The sequence below is a fragment of the Solanum verrucosum genome, unplaced genomic scaffold (genome assembly GCF_900185275.1).
Source record: "Solanum verrucosum unplaced genomic scaffold, falcon-dt-bn FXZP01000161.1, whole genome shotgun sequence".
NCBI classification, from domain to species: Eukaryota; Viridiplantae; Streptophyta; class Magnoliopsida; order Solanales; family Solanaceae; genus Solanum; species Solanum verrucosum.
In genome coordinates, this window is record NW_026020127.1 from 1,729,850 (window position 1) to 1,749,990 (window position 20,141).

The 20,141-nt window shown below is 34.7% G+C and overlaps 4 protein-coding genes across 4 annotated transcripts in view; 2 read left to right on the plus strand and 2 right to left on the minus strand.

Annotated features, from left to right (window-relative positions):
• Positions 1-20,141, minus strand: part of LOC125825867 (2-methyl-6-phytyl-1,4-hydroquinone methyltransferase, chloroplastic-like) — a 97,151-nt gene that overhangs the window by 67,044 nt on the left and 9,966 nt on the right. The gene's annotated exons all lie outside the window — the stretch shown is intronic.
• Positions 2,461-5,873, minus strand: LOC125825863 (probable carboxylesterase 11). Its single transcript, XM_049505155.1, has 2 exons — positions 4,791-5,873; positions 2,461-3,154 (listed from the first exon to the last, which is right to left on the minus strand). The coding sequence occupies exons 1-2, from the start codon at positions 5,618-5,620 to the stop codon at positions 2,617-2,619; spliced, it is 1,368 nt and encodes a 455-aa protein (XP_049361112.1). The 5' UTR covers positions 5,621-5,873; the 3' UTR covers positions 2,461-2,616.
• Positions 11,602-14,688, plus strand: LOC125825852 (uncharacterized). The gene is made up of 2 exons (XM_049505138.1): positions 11,602-12,404; positions 13,125-14,688. Exons 1-2 carry the CDS (start codon positions 11,694-11,696, stop codon positions 14,406-14,408), a joined length of 1,995 nt encoding a protein of 664 aa, XP_049361095.1. The 5' UTR covers positions 11,602-11,693; the 3' UTR covers positions 14,409-14,688.
• Positions 16,113-19,361, plus strand: LOC125825854 (4-coumarate--CoA ligase-like 9). Its single transcript, XM_049505140.1, has 6 exons — positions 16,113-17,164; positions 18,124-18,313; positions 18,420-18,565; positions 18,656-18,723; positions 18,817-18,919; positions 19,237-19,361. The coding sequence occupies exons 1-6, from the start codon at positions 16,169-16,171 to the stop codon at positions 19,354-19,356; spliced, it is 1,623 nt and encodes a 540-aa protein (XP_049361097.1). The 5' UTR covers positions 16,113-16,168; the 3' UTR covers positions 19,357-19,361.

Consider the following 20,141-nt stretch of genomic DNA (forward strand, 5'->3'; position numbering starts at 1 on the left):
TTCAACTTTTGTTATTTCATTAATTTATGCATTAGATTGGTGTTCGATGAATTTAAATTATATATATCGATGAAGTTTACTCCAATTCTATTAACCATGGCCTCTTACATATAAATATTACCATTTATAAGAATACAGTATCCAAAAATAATGAGACACTGTTAAAAATCTGTTCAAAAGAGATTACCAAAATTAGTTTTGGCTACAGAAATTGAATTAAATAACTTACACTAGGTAGCTAAGTGCAAGGACAAGTAAATTCTGCAAAACTGAATTTCATTTTCTCCTTTAAGAAAAGAATAGTGAAAATTATAACTTCAAAAAAAGTTAATTTCTTTAATCTCATAAGTGGAATCATCTTACCCCTATAATAAGAATTGTTTATTTTGTACTAACAACTTTAAAAGTTGAATGCATCAAGTTTAATATTTCAATTAATATTAACAAGTACTAATAAGTTTTGTGCTAATAACTTTAAGGGTAAATACATCAAGTTTAAATCTTAATAATTTCAAATCTTTCTTTCATTTATTAATATTGACGTTAAAAAGGTACTACTGGTAAATAAAATTCTTGTACACTCTATTTGATTTAGGACCTTTTATTGTTATATATTGCACTTTAAATATAAATATACAATTTGTAGCAACCCAACACTGACTAAATCAAACATCAAACTAGGTGTAAACCGAACCAAACCGCAAATCAAGTCAAATCAGAAAAAAAACTAGTAATTTGGTATTGGAAAAAAAAACCCGACTATGTTTGGGTTCATTTGGTTTTAACTAAAAAAAGCCAACTCGAGACCAAACCAACCCGACATTATATATGTAATTTTAAAATTTTATTTTATACATAAAAATATTTACTTTGATATAATTTTAAAATATTTCTTATACTATTTCATAGTTTTTATCTTTTAATATATTATTTCAAGTTTAAAACTTAGAATTCGGAATCGTCCAATAAAGATTATAGTTCATAGATGTTGATAATTATAATAAAACTTAAATCAAAATCAAATTAATACTAATGCAAAAAGAAAATCAATTCAACACTAAGAATGACAATAATATTGAATATTTGTTCTTTAGTTTTACATTGGTTTAAACAATTAAAATACATAATCTAATTTTAATTTTCCTTAAATATTTAGTAATGTAACTAATACTTATTAAACTTATTTTAGCATGATTTAGTACTTTTAAATTATGATCATTTTCATTATGACTTTGCAATATTTATTTTATATGATGATTTCATTCTTATTTTTTATTGAATATTTTAGTGTCATTAGTACTCATCTCGTATTTTGTGTTATTTTCTTAAGAAACACCTTAGATAATTGTATTTTGGTTGGACTAAAGAAATATTTGGAGCACAAGTTAATTATATGTTTGTATGCAAACTTTACCGAAAAAATTCAAAAATCTGAAAAAACCCGAGGTTTATTAGTTTGGTTTGATTTATAAATTTAAAAATTCGACACAATGGTTTGGTTTGGTATTTGAAAATCCGAACCGACCCGAGGTTGAAAAATCCGAATTTTATTAGTTTGGTTTGGTTTATAAATTAATTTTTTTACACAAATGGTTTGATTTGATATTTGAAAAACCTGAACCAACCCGATCATGTACACCCCTACATCAAACGATGCTAATGTCATTTGTTGTAATAACAAGAAAGTTCTTTATTTATTAGGAAAAGATATACATTTTTTTAACTAAACAAATAAATCTACTACATACCTAATTTCATTTTTAAAAGTTTTCTACCAAGAATACAAGTGGAAGAAACTACTACATATAAAAGAATTTGCAAAGCTTGCTATATATCAACGCATTATTACAAGGTCTTATTTCCATCGTTGCATAATTTCTCATTTGTGAGATGAATGAGGATGCCTGTACTAGTGGTTGTTGTATTCCTTTGATGATTCTTCTTTTAATAAAGTTGAATCTGTTTCTTTGTGTTACACATAGAAGATATCAATATGTCATGCTCTTTATTTATGAACTTGTGATACTCAATCTTACTCTTCAACATAAAAGAAAATGAATCGAGCGTGACCTAGTGGTTAGTAAAGTGAGGGAGAACCATGAGCAGAGCTACTCGTTACCTGTACTGGTGTGTACAAGTTGGTCCTCGATCGTACCTTGGATATTTTGAGCAACAACCCTTCCACATGGGATATTCAGATCACTATGGCTGATTGTGGCTATTTGAAAATGTGTAGTTTTAACAAACAAATATGAATTTAGATTGCATTACTAGTAGTAGACATGAGAAAATTACTTGTGCAAGTAAAATGATCAAAAAGTTAGCGAGGAAGAATCCAATAAAAGAAAAGAAATAAAGAGGAGCATTTCATTCCTTCATCTCTTATGGCAGAGGAACATCTCAATACAAGAACAAATTGTTGACAAGCATAATTAAACTCCTCGTATATGCCTCGAATTCAACTAATTTCTATTTTCCGGCAAAGTCATCTATATTACAAAAGGAACACAACGAGGAAAAAAAGAATATGCCTGAAATTTCAGAGTGAGGAGAGATATAGTAGACCTCAAATCCCAGGTATCATACATGCTGCTATACAGGACCAATCTATCTGGTTCAATATGAGAACTCATGACCTCGAAGTGAAATATACTTCTTAACCCAGATGGCAATGTCCTCGGCACAAGCCTGAGCTTGAGGGGTCTTAAGAAGCATGTCAAGAGTTGCAAACTCATGAACTGCATCCTTGTACTCAAGAACAGGAGCATCAACGTTTACCTTCCGTAGTTCCTCTGAATAAGCAATGGCACGGTCTCTCATCCAGTCATGCTCTGCTATCACTGTCAATGTTGGGGGCATCCGTTTCAGTGGAGGTCCTCTTCCAGGGGTGAGAGGGTTAGCAGCAGGATGATCCAAGTCAAACTCCCCTTCAGGTAAAAATAACTTCCACGCAAGAGTGCACAAGGTCTTGTCATAGAAATAGGAATTTGCTAGTTTAATCTCGGAATGTGTTGGAACACTTCCAATGAAAAAAGGATACATCAAAACCTGCGCCACCACTTTCACTGGATCCAAAAGCTTACCTGCCTCTACAGCTTTCCGAGCCACATAATCAGCTATATTTCCCCCACAACTCACTCCTAGGAGAACACACCTGGATGAACACATCAAAAGAACAAAAAAACTAGTGAGTTACTACTTACAACATTTGAAGGAACGAAAGGAAAAGAAGGGTGTCTTCATTTGGCAAAGCATAGACAAGTATTATTAGGCTTGTATTCACATTCAAAAATGTCACCTAACATACGAAAGAGAGGCACCTTTCTTTTATGATAAGTAAGATATTGAGTCACCAACAAGCAGTAAGGAAGTGCTGTATATAATCGTACATCATGTTATAGCCCCAAAAGAGAATTTTGTTAGATCGTTTCTTAGGTATTCCATATTACACTATTAATTCAAAAAAGTTGCTAAAAGAAAACTTATACAGTATAGAGTAACTACTTGTCCTTCAAATCACCTCTTCTGAAAAAGAAAATATTAGGAAATCTCCCTATCAAATTCTTTTGCAGATTCTCTACTTTTTGGAGTATGCAGTTATTTGCCACAACTTCTTCTTAACTTCTGCCTTCCTACTAAAAAGATAAGCTAATTGCTTTGAACAACAAACCTTCCACGCATCTAACCATAATTACATCTCTCTTAATTCTTTTTCCTCTGCTAATTCTCCACTGCCATTTGGAAAGTAATGTTTTGTTAGGTAGGTAGGTAGACTTTTGGCTGATGTAAGGCACCTGATGATAAACCATGACTTACCGACATCAAAAATATATTAAACACCAAACTATCTAAATGTGACTGGAGATGATAAAAAAGAGAATCAAGACTATAGTAATGCAATTCATTGTGCAGAGATATGATTCATCCATCAAGTTGGGGCAAGTTTTCACCCATTTCTTTTATATACTTGTTCCGTTTTAATCATAATAATAGGGTTTATCATCTAGATCTTTCTGAAAGGAACTCTTTATTTTATCAAGTCATCTCTCCGCCAAAGCTGGAATGAAGAAATGGACATAAAATGAGTTGGCAAGCTACTAAGGAAACTATTCATCAAGGATATCTAACACCTTTATCAGTTGTGCTCATTATTGCCGTGAATTATGAAAGCCATTTTTATTTTCGAACAATAAGCCTGTAAAATTGGAGAATAAAATGAAATAAAAACCAGAAAAGAACCAAAGATTTTTTTTTGTTGATACTTGATAGCAAGAGAGAGTATAAGAGAAATGCAGAACAGAAGGTGAAAACTGAAAAGCATATATAATGCATTTTCCTTCCCCTTCGAATAAATGCATAGTTTGGTCACAAACACACTTGCCTTTATAAGAAAAAGGCAAAAAACTAAGCAGCCACATAAAAGTATTGTTTGATAGCAAAAACCAAAACTAGGCATTTGTAAAAAATGTGTTCTTTGATCCATTCTAGCAGCAGCTTCAACTTTCAGTACAAAGTGCTACTGCGGTTACACTCAACCTAAAAATTCCCATTCCACAGCAATATTGCATACTTCATAAGCTATATTAGCGACTAGCTGGCTACATTTCAGCTTAGTGCTTGATTCCATTAAATTGAACCAACTATTAAACACATATCTTTTTTTAGTTTTTGTTTTGAGAAATGGACATTCAACCAATTATCGTAACATATAATAATCCGTGATCTAAACTTCTCACTGAAACGCATATACAAGGCTATAAAATGAATGAGATAGGTAAACAAAATCTAACCTTGACGGATCCCCATGAGCAGCCAACCAAGGCTCCACCAACGATGCTCCAAACGCATCAGCTATATGCCCATACGTATCAGATTTCTTCAAATCCGCCCCTCCACCACGTCTGCTCCCAACCGACTTACTACATTCAGCTAAATTAACCTGTTTGGCCAGCCAATGCAGCACCTTCAATCCATCCTCAAACGCAGCTGGATACCGATTCTCAGGTGCTAACCTGTATCCAACAGCTAAAACAATAACATCACAAAGCTTAGCTATCCTTCTACAAAACAAATCATTCGCAGTCGAATCATTACTCCCACTCACAAACCCCCCACCATGAAATTGCAACATTACTGGTAACTTCCTACAGTTTTTTCCAGTAACAGGAGAATACCCTCTATAAACCCCATTTTCAGATTTCAAACCAAGATCATCAGCAACAGAACCAAGACTACTTCTCCTATGATTAAACCCATTCCTCTGAACATGGGTCTGATTCCCATAGCTATTTCGACGTAAAAGCCCCTGATTCGAGTCAGATCCAGACACCCTAATTGTCGATTTCGATTTCAGATCAGATTCATGAGAACCCAAACAAGTTTCAGGGAGAAAGATCCGAATTGAAACAGAGGTCCCTGGATCTACATGTAAATCTTTGGTTGCAACACCATCAGTGAATAAAGGATTGGAAGCAGCAATGGATTCTTCATTGGGTCGAGATGTTACACCAAAATGCTGTGACCCATTAATGGTGTCATCGATTTGAATTCGGTTCTGCAACCGATGCTTTAACATAAATTTGAAGAAAACACTGTATAATTTCACAGCCACGCTTGGCATTTCATTCAAAAAACACACAAAATCAAGAAAGAAGCAAAATTTGTATAGCTAAAATGATGAAAACACCATTGTATTTGATATGTATTACATTGAAATGAAGAAGATACTTTAGGGTTTAAGGATTAAGAAGATGGATTGTGATTAAGGAAAAGGTATTAGAGATTTCTTGATTCAATTGGAGAAAAAGATCCAATTTTTAATTTTTTAATTTCTTTTTGTGTTCTAAGTTTTTCTTTTTCTTATTTCCCAATGATAATCAATCATAGTCCATTGAGCTGTTTTTTTTTTTTTTTTTAAAAAAAAGAACTTTTAAATTTTGGCCTTTCAAGTTGAGGGGATGTAATTAGTTAAATGATTATTTAAAAAAAAAAAAAACTAAGACGATTAATTTAGCTAGTATGTATTCTTAAAAAAAAAATTAGTTGTATAATAAGAGTAAATATTTCTATCAAGTAAGGGGTAAACATTCTCGCTTATGGCCTTGTGTAATCGTCGATCTTCTTTAGCCTTTCCTTGTTGTTTTTGGTGAAACTGTAAGTTTATGACCTGGGGAATAAATGAGACGTATTTTTTAATGGGTGCTTCAGGGATTCCACGCCTTTTAAACGTCCTCACACGCTCAAGCGACGTGAGGTCACATTTTGTGTCATGTCAGTCAACAATGTTTAAAAGGTACAAATTATGAGTGGTTCAAAGATTTAATAGGAAAATGACGTAGTTGAGATACATGAGGAGGGAAAAAATCCAACAAGTTTAGGGGCATGTTTATGTGTTCAACAGTTCAACCTTATTTTTGTTATATGTTTCTTCTTTTTTCCGCATGAGATCAATAAGTAATAAGTAACATAGGACAATAGCGCGGATAAATTATCTAGTTATAAAATACATAAGAGAATAATTGAACAAATTGTGAGGTGGATGTACTCGCGTGACAGCGGATTCGTACGTCGGTGTTAGTAAATTGAGCTATTATTATTTGGGTGTACGGTAGATTTGTCTTCAACTTTATATTTTATAGTGCTTATTAATTATTTTTTTACATTTAAAGATAACAAAGTATTTGAAAAACAAAATACCTCCAAAATAGTAGTATTTCAATATTATTATTTTTTTGGTTTTTTTTATTGGGCTTCGACTAAATTCAAATTCACGCTCAAAATGGTCACACATTTTGGCAGTTGAGAACAGTGTTAACAAAGACGACTGCATGTTTAAATGCATAAAGGATGTAAAGTGACATCTTATCTACAAAGGAATCCAATTGTAAAATCTCTTTCCATGTAAGTAGTTTTACCCTTGACAAATATCGGATGGATCAGTATAATTTTTCGACAAATGGATCTAATTGAACACCCTTCGTTGTTCATTTCAGAGCTCCGCGTCAAACAAATATCAGATGAATTAGTCAAGGTGCCCACAAGATAGATTGCTTGTCATCAAGACTTAGCTTAATCAGTTGCCTTTCACTTTTTCTATCACAAGATTTGAGTTTTTCACTTTGCATAGTGTTGAATGATAATTGAACTGACAAATCTTCTTCCAGAGCAACCATTAGCTGGCATTCACATGCCTAAACAGATGCTACAACAATAACCAAATTGTTTATGAAAGCTAAACTTCACCTTTTTATTTTGACAACTATTCTTCATCTTATATGTGATGAAAATAGACTTACCTATTAAAAGTCACAACATACGTCTTATCTGGCTTGTTTCATATGTATATAAACACTCACCAAATGTTTTCTTTTATGATTTACAGCAGCAACAACAACAACATATCCAATGAAATTTCACGAGTGGTATGATTTACTGGAACAGTTATAGAGGAAGAAAAAAAGTAAGCCACTTTGAAAAAACTCATCCAAAGCAATGTTTCGCCTGCGTTAATTTATATATTTTGAAGATTATCTACAGAAACATTTCAGGCCAAGCTGCAAATGTATAACATACACATGATGGTAACTAAAAGGAAAAAGATGATAAGCATATACCTGAAAAATTGTACTCTTTCGATCATTTGTAAATCCAACAAAAGAGGATACACCTATATATCGAGCAAAAATGCGATTGCATATGTACAATTGATGTAACTTATTTAGTTGGATTCCACATACTAGTGAGCTCTTCAATTCAACGGAAAAGTAGTACAGTAATGAAGATATAAGAGTCTCTAGCTAAATGGTGAATGAGGGAAGGTCCTTCAAGAAACTAGCACTAATAACTCATTGCGTATAGCTTTCATTGCAGCGATGATCTCCTTGTAATCTTTTCCATGTAGTCTCATGTTTCACTTTTGGTCCTGATCCTCTTCATATTTCTGCAAGCAACCTTCAAAGAGTTCAGCATCAATGTCACAGAAAAACAATGAGATATATACACAACCTGGTAACTATTAATATAATGTTGCCTCATTCTCTATGCTTCAGAAGAATTTTGGTCCTTGCACATTTTGCACAACAAAAATATGGTATATATTGTTATTTGAACGCTAAAGGTGATAATTGATTGATTTCCTAATGAATGGGTGGTGCACCATGAACTTTCCATACATGCGGTGCAGTACAGTCTTTAAGTACTCCCTTTCTCTTAGATCATCATCAGAATCAAAGATATCTAATATCCTGAGAACAAAAGAGTGATCAATGTATTTGGTGATGCCACAAACCGGAGAAGCAACTCATAATACACAATTTGCACATGCAGCATCCATCAAGGGTTCCTCTTCTTCCAAGATAAGAGCTTCCAATACTTGGTTTTCATGAGGTTGAGGAGCACGAGACCTGAATAAGTTTAAGGACACCATTTTAACTGTTTCTTGCACCACAGTTTCCATGAATTTCCCAGCAGCAGAAGTAACACAATCAATGTCTTTTTCTTTCAAATCTTTCGTTGGGTCAGTAAAGTCAAACAAGACACAATACAACTTCAAGTTGTGTTTATCAGAATTTGGTACATCTCTAAAACTCCTCATACGGGGAAACTGTTAGTGTTTACAGCCATGGGAATTCCATCTGCATTATTCAGTCCAGTAGTAGACAAATCACTGCTTCTATATTGAACTGGTTGAAGTTCCATCAGGATTTTCTGCTGACTTAGACAGCTTCCTAGGAAGCTTAATTATTGAGTATCTGTTTGATCATCACTACAAGATATGGTCTCCTTCCTGTAAACCCCTCCCTACTTGCTTCACTGATCTAAATACCAATTGAAACGTTTAAACTGTAAAACTAATTAATGACTAAACCAATTGAAAGCAACCCACTAGATATCTCATTCACCTCACAAATTTCATTATCTTCCCTAGAGGCCTAAAGAAAATTATAAGCTCTATATAATCCATAGTTGTACCTGACTAATCCAATAAATCTTCTTGTCATCTGAAAAGCAAATCCCGGATATCTAGAGGATTAAAGAAGTCAAATTTCATTAGGGCAAAAAGCTAAAAGATAAACGTTTTCTCACCAAATTCATCTTTTGTTCAGAACCATTTTGTGAAACACAAAATGCTTGATACCGATGAACCAACAAAAACGAACTTATACATCATTCAAAAAAATAATAAATTTTTTTTTTTCTGAATCTGAGACAACAATTCCGATTTCTAATATGTAAAAGAAGCAAACTTTGCACTGACCTTGATTGTTTCTTTCAGATGGGGTTCACTAAACTATTCAGCAAGACTCAAATAGGCAAAGATCTAGCCAAACTCCAAGAAAGAAGATACTCCTTGAAGTGAAATCACCTGAAAAAGAGTAAAGAAAGGAACTTTAGTAGAAAACAGTGGATAAAAAGAACAAAAAAGCAGCATTCATGTAAGTTGTTGATGCTTACATTAAAAAGGTATTAGTAGTTTAGTGGATGGATGAGATATAAATATGAGGACTGAAAAAATATTGAAACTTTTTAAAATAGGGTCAGTGATAAACAAAATCTGAAAACAGGAAGAAAAGGGGTTGATGGATTAGAACTTAGAAGGATAAAAAATGGTTAGCAGACCTTATGCTTTGTCTCACAATTTTCAATTTGACACGTACTTTGATAATATGTTAAAGAAATGAATCCTCGATTTAATTACTCAACTTTAAAAATTAAATCAAGGAGTTATCGTAGTCCAAAATCATATACGGAGACCAAATCACCATTCACAACTGATGTGATAGAATGAGTCTAGTTTAAATAAAATGAATCTTAAGTCTACTTAATTTTAATAACTAGTTCAAAGAAGTGAGAATTGTTCGAGTTCAACAATATGGAAGTAGTGTAAGTAATGATTTAAATTTGAGGATCACATAATTCATTACTATAATTATCTACACTTATTTCTTCTCTGTCTTATATATTTTGGATATTTGTCAAATCTAAACTGCTTTTTTCACATGGCCATATCCTCTAATGAGTGTGATAGGTTCGTGGAGAGATTTAATTGTGGTCCATGCCTTGGTCGATTCATAGTATTAATAATTTTATAATTTAATTATCAATTACAGTATGTTTTTAGCAAAATTAGGATGTATATGGATGCACATATCTTATCTTTACTCCTAAAAATAGAGATGATAGGTATATAATCGTTATCATAAAAAAAATCGATGAAATAAATAAAAGATCTTCACTCTTAATCAAATTTAACTCATTACATGTGTAACAATCTATAATACTTTAATTTATTTTTTTACAAATTTTGGCTCCGACACTAATTACTTAAAGAAAAAAGAAAAATAAATAGAAAATAGTTATTGTCAAACCAACCATGACGTGGAAAGCATTAGGGAAAACTCATTTTGGTACAGCACTAGTCATGACTTGGTTTTTTGTATCATTATATTTGTTTGGTTTTTTTCCATTGTCAACACAAACGTTTGCCCAATCAAAATACATTTTTGCTTCTTCCATTGTTTTGGTCTTTTTCCAATATAGTCTATAGTAATATTCAATAGACAATAATAGTCCATAATTATAACGTGTGATTCGCAGACTATTACATAATAAAAAATTTATCCGTACGCATCATAGAGTCAGAAGTTATGACCAAGATTATAACGGCTATGAGTTATCTTGAGTTTCGTTTAGTTGGGTGAAATAATTCCAAAGCGACCATTAACATTTGATCCGACAACAACATTATAACAGAGTCCCGCGGTCTTTATAGTTTTGGCGCCCTCTTCATTAGTCATTAGTCACTTTCACCTTTCCCAATTATCTATGTATCTATAAAATTTCATATTTCAATGAGAATCTTTCCCCCTTTTCATCAACATCTTTAATCTTTCTTACTAAATTTTCTCTGATTTTGTCCTCTTTTTCTGTTTCTACCTCCATGCATTTACTCCTCTTTTTCTTCAATTGTTATGTTGTAAATTATCCTCCATTTTCTTTGTGGTTAAGCACAGAACAGATCCATCTTGTAGTAAGGTAAGTATTTCAAGTTTTCATTTTTTTTGCTTCTACTTTTTCATCCATAAAAAATGCTTCTTTCTAGTTGGTATTCTCATTTCTATTCATTGTGTGTACTCTAAGCTTTAAAGTTTCTAGCTTTTTTCTTTGGAGGTATATTCACCTTTACTCTCTTTCTTCTCCTCTGTGTTTACTTTTTTTTTTTTGGCTTGAAATCTTGTAGGGTCTTGTCTCATAATGATATATTTGAGGAATTTGTTTGTGGGTTAATCTCTTTTTGGTCTATCTTATCTTCAACTATTAATTTAATGTTGTATTTTCTTGTTGCATAATCATTATTGACCTGTTCTGAGCAAAAGATTGGCTCTTTTCCTGAGTAAAATCCCTGAAAGAGTAGTTGGGATCTTTTTGGTTAATAAAAATCACTTCTTTATTGGTAAACTTTTTTCTGGTTTAGCACTCATCCCGCTCCTAAGCTAAGGATAAAGAGTCTTTCTTGTGTGTTTTAGTCTTTACGGGAATGATTCACATATGTTGGTTGAGAATTTGTTGATAGTGACATTTTCACGTTCTAGGTAGGCTACTATATGTTTTTTGTTGATCGAGCTGGTTTCCCTCATTTCACTCGTCAAGCCCTCTTCACGAACTTGTACAATCGTTTGTAAGCATTCGTTTAAATGCCTCCTACATACTTGCCGCTTCGTTGGGAGAGTACTGGAGACCAATGGTGGTATGCTTCACCAATTGATTGGGCAGCTGCAAATGGTCACTATGATTTGGTGCGTGAGCTTCTTCGCTTAGATGGAAATCACCTTATCAAGCTCACTTCACTACGTAGGATCAGACGGCTCGAGTCTGTTTGGGATGATGAAGAGCAATTTGATGATGTTGCTAGATGTCGGTTACAGGTTGCAAGGAAGCTTCACCTTGAATGTGAGACCAAGAAAGGGAAAAATTCCCTACTTACAGCTGGCTATGGTGGATGGCTACTATATACTGCTGCCTCTGCTGGAGACCTGGATTTTGTTCGAGAATTGCTCGAAAAAGACCCCCTTTTGGTCTTTGGAGAAGGGGAGTATGGTGTCACTGACATATTATATGCTGCTGCTAGGAGTAAAAACTGCGACGTGTTTAAGGTTTTGTTTGATTTTGCTATGTCTCCAAGGTTTATAGCGCGTGGTGGCAGAGGTTTAGAGGAACAGATTGGGGAGATTCCATCTGCTTATAAATGGGAGATGATGAATAGAGCTATTCATGCAGCTGCTAGAGGAGGCAATCTTATGATACTGAAGGAGCTTCTTGTTGACTGCTCTGATGATATATTGGCTTACAGAGACATTCAGGGTGCAACTCTCTTACATACGGCTGCTGGCAAAGGCCAGGTCGAGGTAGGATTTGTTTGATAATTACCAGTTTAAGCTTTTGCATATTTTTGGTTCTTGGTTCTTACAAATCAATACAGCATACAGGCAACTAACATACTGTGTATGTGCTTACTACTTGTATAGCATGATCAACTGCTAAATTAGTATTCAGTAGTCTAATTGCAACAACTCAGTAACTTTTCTATCTTAATCTGTCACTTTATACCTCAAAAGTTATTAGTCTTCAATAGTTTCAACCATGAGGTTTTGACATAAGCACTCATATTAGTATGAAGTGGTAAAACCAAGAATCATCTTGCTTTGCATAATTTCTTGGGAACTTCTATACTGTTATTGAGTATGCAGAAATTTCTCCTGATAGGATTTCTGAGTTGCAGATTTCGTAGGTGTTGCCCGTCTCAGTTCGATATTTGTCATGTTAGATGAATAGTTGCTTTTACTAATTTATAGTTATAGGAGGGTTTAAGTCAGTACTAAATAGTGATGCATACTATTTGCGGAGTAAGAGAAATAGGAAATCCATTATTAAAAAAGAGAAGTTTAAGCGGGATTTTCAGATATCCTATTTTCATCTAATAGTAAATGATTGATCTTTGTTGCTGTGGTCATTTATTCTTGTTATGTTTTTCATCTTTGAACGACACCTCAAAACAAGCTTTTAGATATTGTTAGAGATGTGGCTGCAAATCTGCAGTATGCTAATGTTAATGGTTACGGTTGCAGGTTGTTAAATATCTTTTAAAAAGTTCGGATATTATCGACTCCATAGACAACCAAGGCAACACTGCACTACATGTGGCTGCTTGTAGGGGCCAATTAGCTGTTGTTGAAGCTCTCATTGTTTCTTCACCTTTGTTGATCCATTCAAAAAACAATGCTGGAGAAACATTTCTTCATGTTGCCATTAGTGGTTTCCAAACGCCTTATTTCCGCAGATTGGACCATCAAATCGATCTCATGAAGCAATTAGTTTGTGGAAAAATTCCCAATGTTGAAGAGATTGTTAATGCTGAAAACAATGACGGTAGAACTGCTCTTCATTTGGCTGTCATTGGAAATATTCATTCTGAACTTGTGGAGTTACTTATGACTGTCCGATATATTAATGTCAATACTCGTGATAAGGATGGAATGACACCACTTGATATCCTGAAGCAACGGCCACGTTCTGCTTCATCAGAGCTACTTACAAAGCAGTTGATATCTGCAGGGGGGATTTTCAGTCATCACGATTATTCTGCAAGAAGAGTTGTTGCATCCCATTTAAAGATGCAAAATATAAATAGCAGTCCTGGAACTTCTTTTAGAATCTCGGACACTGAAATATTCTTATATACGGGCATTGAACATGCATCAGATGGCAGTAGAAATGCTGAGCTGAGTCATCCCTGCACGAGTCCTGATACCTTTTGTTCTACAAATGGTAAGAAACCTGGTTCCGCAAATGATGCAGCACAAAAACTGAAACGCTTCTTCCATTGGCCAAAAATTAAGAAAAGAGATAGTAAGAGAGTCAAGATATTGGTGGATCAAAGTTCTGCTAGTAATTCAGATGTGGCACCAGTTACTCTACGAGAAAGGTACTCAAAGCCCTCATCACTTCCGAACCACAAAAGGACTCTCTCTGCTAGTAGTAACCTTCCAAGTCCGACAGCAAAGAAGAAATTTGCTTCAGGACTAGTAAACGGTGTCATGCAGGCCATACCACATCTTAGCCTCCCTCGTAGATCATCTCGTGCAAGTTCATTCTCAATTTCATCACTGTCTTCACGCAGTTCTATGGACAAACAAAAAGCAATTGTAACTGACACTGAGCTTGCTGGACCTTCTTGTTCTCATCAATCAGAGGGTGCACCATCAGACTCGATACACAAACAAAGCGCAGGACATAAAAGGTTGGTGAACCAATATTTGTGTTTTGGTGCTTCAGGACGACCTGTCAAGGCTCCTTCAACCGGTATGCAGCCATATGACATCAATGAGCGGTCTGTCCTATCCGCAGCTTGACAATGCTGGTTCTAAAAGGTGAAAAGAAGTACATGTGATGGCCTATATGCATGGACTTCACAACAGTTTGCAGGGGAGTGAGCTCTTTTCCTGATAATTTTCATGGTCGACGTGTCCGCATGAGCTACTAACATATGAAATATTTCTCTGAATTAGTCCTTTTTATTGGAGAAGAAAATGTAAATATGTTTGTAGCTGTAACAAAATGACTTTGTTTCTGTACCTACTTGAGCAGTTGGATGTAATAAGAAACTTCCTCTTCAGCTGCTTGAACAAATTTCTCTACAAATTTGAGTCTTGATTAAGGTAATGTAGAAGGTTCATATTTGCCCGTGAAATATGCGAAATGATTTCCCTATAATAGTTAGGGTCAATCATGTCCTTAACCGTTATAAAAATGACTAATTTTGCCAAACGGCTGATGGTTAGAGACTAATTAATCTCTAATTACTGTGTAAACAACAACATTATACCCAATATGATCCCAGATCATCGACTCAAGTTGATAAAAATGCTAATATTGCGGTTGGAAGAAAAGAAAGAAAAAGAAGATTGATTCTCTTATTACATAAGAGAGTTTCGCTGAAGCAGTCACGTCTTCACATTAAATTTGTGCAAACAAAAAGTAATTAACAACTTAAATATTTAAAAATTATAATAAAATTTAATCAACTTTTTAAATTTTATCTATATCACATTAATTAAAATAAAAAATACTAAGATATTAGACCCGTACTAGCACGAGCACCGTGTCTAATACTAATGATAAGTGATAGTCACGGTTAGCAATAAAAAAAGTATTCATATTCTTAATAGCAACTTAAGTTGATTCTCAAACTGTCAAACATCAACATTAAAATAACATTATCTATGATGGTATGCGTTATGGCTTGGTCTCTTCAACTTCTCAAGTGTCAAATGCTTGAAATTAATTTATACATTTTTTTTTATCGCATGAAAAATCACAGTTGTTATCTTTCGAGTGCGTATATGATAATTTATTTATGTATAGTAACTCATATATTATATAAAGGCAAATTTATGTGATAAGCTCGATTGTGGAGGCATTGACAGATCCTAACTTTCTTTATGAAATACCTAAATTTTCTATCAATTGAAGTTCGATCAAATTTAGAAAAATCATTATAGATTAATAATATACATGAAAAAGTAAGACACTTGAAAAAAATTACGAATTCCCCTAACTTATAAGTAATATTGGATATATTAATTCTCTAGATTGATTTGGTCCCTCATATATGTAGCTTATGGAAAAGCTCCGTTATCTATGTTAAAAACTTATCAATTTAGTCTTTCACCCTAAAATCTTAACGACACAAAAAAAATTATGTCAAATTAAACAAAAACAAAAATGTGCAACTCATGTGACATACAAAACAAAAACAAAACATATGCTACCAGAAGTACAAAACAATTGAACACGTCTCGTACTCACGTGACATACAATTTTATTCATCTTATAGAGTTTCAATTGAAATTGAACACGTCTCGTACTCACATGACAAAACATTTATTTAATTCATCTTATAAAGTTTCAATTGAAATTAAACAAAGCTCGTACTTTTTCCAGAAGAAAACAAAGACAAAACATATGCTACCAGAAATAATTTAAATACTGGACACTTGACTGTACGTCTCTAACAACCACTAATTTAGTTGGAATCTCTCTTCCAACTCCGACACAAGGTGTCTCCGACGTGAAATCGCCGGAGCTACCGCAACACAACTACTTTCCTCCTATGGACAACTCAAGTTCATCATCTTCCGTCGACCCAAATAGCGGATTCTCTTCAAAAACCAAAACTTTCCATAGTCTCCGACCACCACTCCTACTTCCTCCAATGTCTTCTCCTCTTTCTGCTGCTTCTTATGCACTATCTCTCCAACACAACACTGAAGACACCGCCTTTATCGACTCATCCACCGGTCTCCATATCTCCTTCTCCGATTTCCGGCAACGTGTTGTTTCCTTAGCTTCTTCCATTCAGAATACACTCCGTCTTTCCAAAAACGACGTAGCTTTTGTTCTTTCTCCAAACTCAACTCATATTCCGATTCTGTACTTTTCTCTTCTCTCCCTCGGTGTTGTAATCTCTCCTGCTAATCCCCTCAGCACAGAATCTGAGCTTTTGCGACAGATTAAGTTAACGAAACCTGTAATCGCGTTTGCTACATCGAAAAACTTCCAGAAGCTTCCGAAATTGAAACACCCAACTGTTCTAATCGATTCGCCGGAGTTCGAATTGATGATGAGGAACACTGAATTGAAGTTCGAAACAGTGGAAGTGAATCAATCGGATTTGGCGGCGATTATGTATTCGTCGGGGACTACAGGGGAGGTAAAGGGGGTGAAGCTGACTCAACGGAATTTTATAGCAAGTATTGCGAATTACCATGCTCAGAGACCGGAGAGGGATTCGCCAGCGGTGATGTTGTATACGGTGCCGTTGTTTCATGTGTTTGGTTTTCATTACTTTTTGAAATCGGTAGCTTTAACTGAGACTGTGGTGGTGATGGAGAGATTTGATTTGAAGAAAATGTTGAAGACGGTAGAGGATTTCAGGGTGACACAATTAGTGGTAGCTCCGCCGGTTGTGGTGGCGATGGCTAAAGGAAGTGTTACTCATGGCTATGATTTGAGTTCATTAGAAGCCGTTGGCAGCGGCGGAGCTTCACTTGGGAAAGACGTTATGCAAGCATTTGCAGACAAGTTTCCAAAGATCATATTATTTCAAGTAAGTAAAATATGCAAACGAGTTAAAAGAGATTCAAGGTCTTATATAAATACGACCATATATGTATAATATAACTTTTTTCCGCAATGAACCTCCTTTTGCACTTAAATTTGTATAAAGTTAAATAAATAGGTATATGTGTCTTACGTGGCATGATATGATGTCACATAGGATGTGAATTGTTGCGTACGACACCAAGTAAGACATGTGTGCCTATTTGTTCAACTCTATACAACTTTAATTGTCTACCTATGCACACTCAAAGTTGGAGGATATAAATATCACGTGAACCATTAGTTTTGAAATGACTATGTATAGGCATAAATGACACATAGGATTCATATAGTGTAGCACTGATGATTCATATGTGCTGGTAACTAGTGTAGCACTTGAGGGGGAAGTTGATAACTTTTTTAATAGTCGAAAAATATCTGAGGGCCAGTGATCCACGGATCAAAACTTGTGGATAATGAACTCGTTTATTTATTCTTCTCCACTGAAATACGAGTTTTTTTAATAGCTGTGAGGTTAGAATTCCATGAAATGGGTCTAATCTGCACATTACGAGCTGTGTCATTAGCACTAGACCGAAGCATTGAGTCAGACGAGTTGATATTTTTAACTGATTGATATAAACCAGTTTCTGGCTAAGCTAAGGAATATCCGAGGAACACTTGAGAGCCAGTTTCGCACGGTTCAGGAACAATGAATAATGAATCCATCCTTTTACCCTTCTTCAATTAAATTCCCAAGATTTTTGTCCGCAACAAACAGGGTCCGGACTCGTGATGTGTGTCTGTAATCCACATATTAAGATCATGAACTGCGAGGTTAACAGCTAGACCAAAGTCCTAGGGACGGACTACTTCATATTTAACTGATTTATGTAAAGCAGTTTCTGGCTAAGCTAAGGAATATTTTTTTCTAACATTGAACTGAACTTGAGTCTTGAATTTGAGGGATATGGACTAACTGAAACGGCCGGAGCAGCATTTCGGGCTGGAACTACTGAAGAAATGCTACGTCAGGGTTCTGTAGGAAGGTTACTGGCAAATACTGAAGCAAAAATTGTAGATCCAGACACTGGGATTGGTCTGCATCCTGGTGAGCAAGGAGAGCTCTGGATCAAAGGTCCAACCATTATGCAAGGTAACTTCAATTACTTGACGGAGTGATGTTTAACAGAAAGCTCGATTTCAACTTGTTTGGAATTGAGGCATAGTTCATTGTCACCAATACTGTAATATTTTTTCAGGATACATCGGTGATCCGAAGAACACTTCTGAAACTCTGATGCCAGGTGGGTGGTTGAGGACTGGTGATCTTTGTTATATTGATCATCATGGGTACCTTTTTGTTGTAGACAGGCTGAAGGAGCTAATCAAATATAAGGGATACCAGGTTCCATTGCTACCTGCATTTGTAACCTTTTAAGTTCTTATGCACCTTACGTTGGAAATCCCTCCCGACTTATTCATTCTTGATTTTCAGGTTGCTCCTGCTGAACTAGAACAACTTCTTCAATCCCACCCTGAAATAGTAGATGCTGCTGTCATACCGTAAGATTTTGCATTTTTGTTTTCAGACAACTAAGCTAAGACATATCATTTGCACACTGCAAGAAATGAATCTTTATGAACAAATTGTGGCAGATATCCTGATGAAGAAGCTGGTCAACTGCCCATGGCGTTTGTTGTGAGACGTCCCCAAAGCACTCTTGACAAAGAACAAGTGATTGATTTTATTTCAAAACAGGTGCATCCTTTTACTATTTGCTCTGAGCTATTTCTCGTTCTCCATCATAAAAATCTACTCCCTCCTTTATAATTTATGTGTTTTAGTTGACGAGACACAAATACTTTTTTGAAGCTTGCGGACACATTCTAAGTAGAAAGAAAAACAAGATACTTAGATTGAAACGAAGGGACTAATAATTTGACTACCATTTTAGCTCAAAAATCTCATGTATGAAAGTGAAATGCATTGACGATAAAGGCAGATTGTAGTTGAACTAAATAAGAATCGACTGGCGTGCTTGTCCACAACATAATTGTGCATATATTTTTTTGCAGGTTGCTCCATATAAGAAAATAAGGCGGGTGGCATTTGTTAGCTCCATACCAAAAAGTCCATCTGGGAAGATATTGAGAAAAGAATTAAAAAGGATTCATTTACCAGGATCTAAGTTGTAATCAAGGTCCTTTCAAGTGTTTTTTCTTGCACATTATTTCATGGCAGGATTCTCCATTGTTTCATCTGATTCAAGGACAGCAAGTTTGCAGAAGAACGTCGTTGGTTCTATTTTAATGTAGCAACCACGGAGATCACTCTGTTCGTGCAAGGACAGACATACAAGTTTTATAGCACTTTGCTTATACGCAAAGAAGAAGAAAATCAGAATGCGAAGTTATCAGCTTCTCAGAGGAGACTAGTAGTTCGCGAACGCGGTCAGCATTGGAGCCACACCACACCATGAATTGGTGCTTCTAGCAACACAACTTGATCTTTAAACCTTGTACAAACGAATATGACTGCAGCCACTTGAAATGTCTTAATGTAACTTGGACCAGACCTGAATGTTCAAATAACTTCTGTGGAGTTTTCATGTGCCAATAATTTTTTTAATTATTTAAAAGTGTACATATTAATTGAAGGCTGTTTTTACATTTGAAAAATATATACAATAATCCAACTCATTTCTAACAATTGATTTAACATCAAGGGTGCTTATTATCACATTCCAAATGTGAACGAGTATTGTTTCTCAAACCCAAAATGTTAAAAGGGGATAAAGTGGGGGCATTTTTATGATAAATTTGGTTGAGTAATTTTATAAGATTTTTAAAAAAAAAATTGAATGATTTTATCAATATAAAATAAAGGTCAATGATTTTGTTACATAATCTCGTATAGTTGAATGTAGGATTGTTCAAAGCCGAATCGAAAAAAAGTTATTGATTTATCAGTAATGTGTTAT

What these genes read in the sequence shown, in the direction of transcription:
- LOC125825863 (XM_049505155.1), bottom strand. Translation starts at nt 5,620, where the DNA reads ATGCCAAGCGTGGCTGTGAAATTATACAGTGTTTTCTTCAAATTTATG. An exon ending in GCTCATGGGGATCCGTCAAG is followed by an intron (nt 3,155 to 4,790) that starts GTTAGATTTTGT and finishes GTGTTCATCCAG; the next exon opens with GTGTGTTCTCCTAGGAGTGA.
- LOC125825852 (XM_049505138.1), top strand. Translation starts at nt 11,694, where the DNA reads ATGCCTCCTACATACTTGCCGCTTCGTTGGGAGAGTACTGGAGACCAA. An exon ending in CTGGCAAAGGCCAGGTCGAG is followed by an intron (nt 12,405 to 13,124) that starts GTAGGATTTGTT and finishes TTACGGTTGCAG; the next exon opens with GTTGTTAAATATCTTTTAAA.
- LOC125825854 (XM_049505140.1), top strand. Translation starts at nt 16,169, where the DNA reads ATGGACAACTCAAGTTCATCATCTTCCGTCGACCCAAATAGCGGATTC. An exon ending in CAAAGATCATATTATTTCAA is followed by an intron (nt 17,165 to 18,123) that starts GTAAGTAAAATA and finishes CTTGAATTTGAG; the next exon opens with GGATATGGACTAACTGAAAC. An exon ending in TTGATTTTATTTCAAAACAG is followed by an intron (nt 18,920 to 19,236) that starts GTGCATCCTTTT and finishes ATTTTTTTGCAG; the next exon opens with GTTGCTCCATATAAGAAAAT.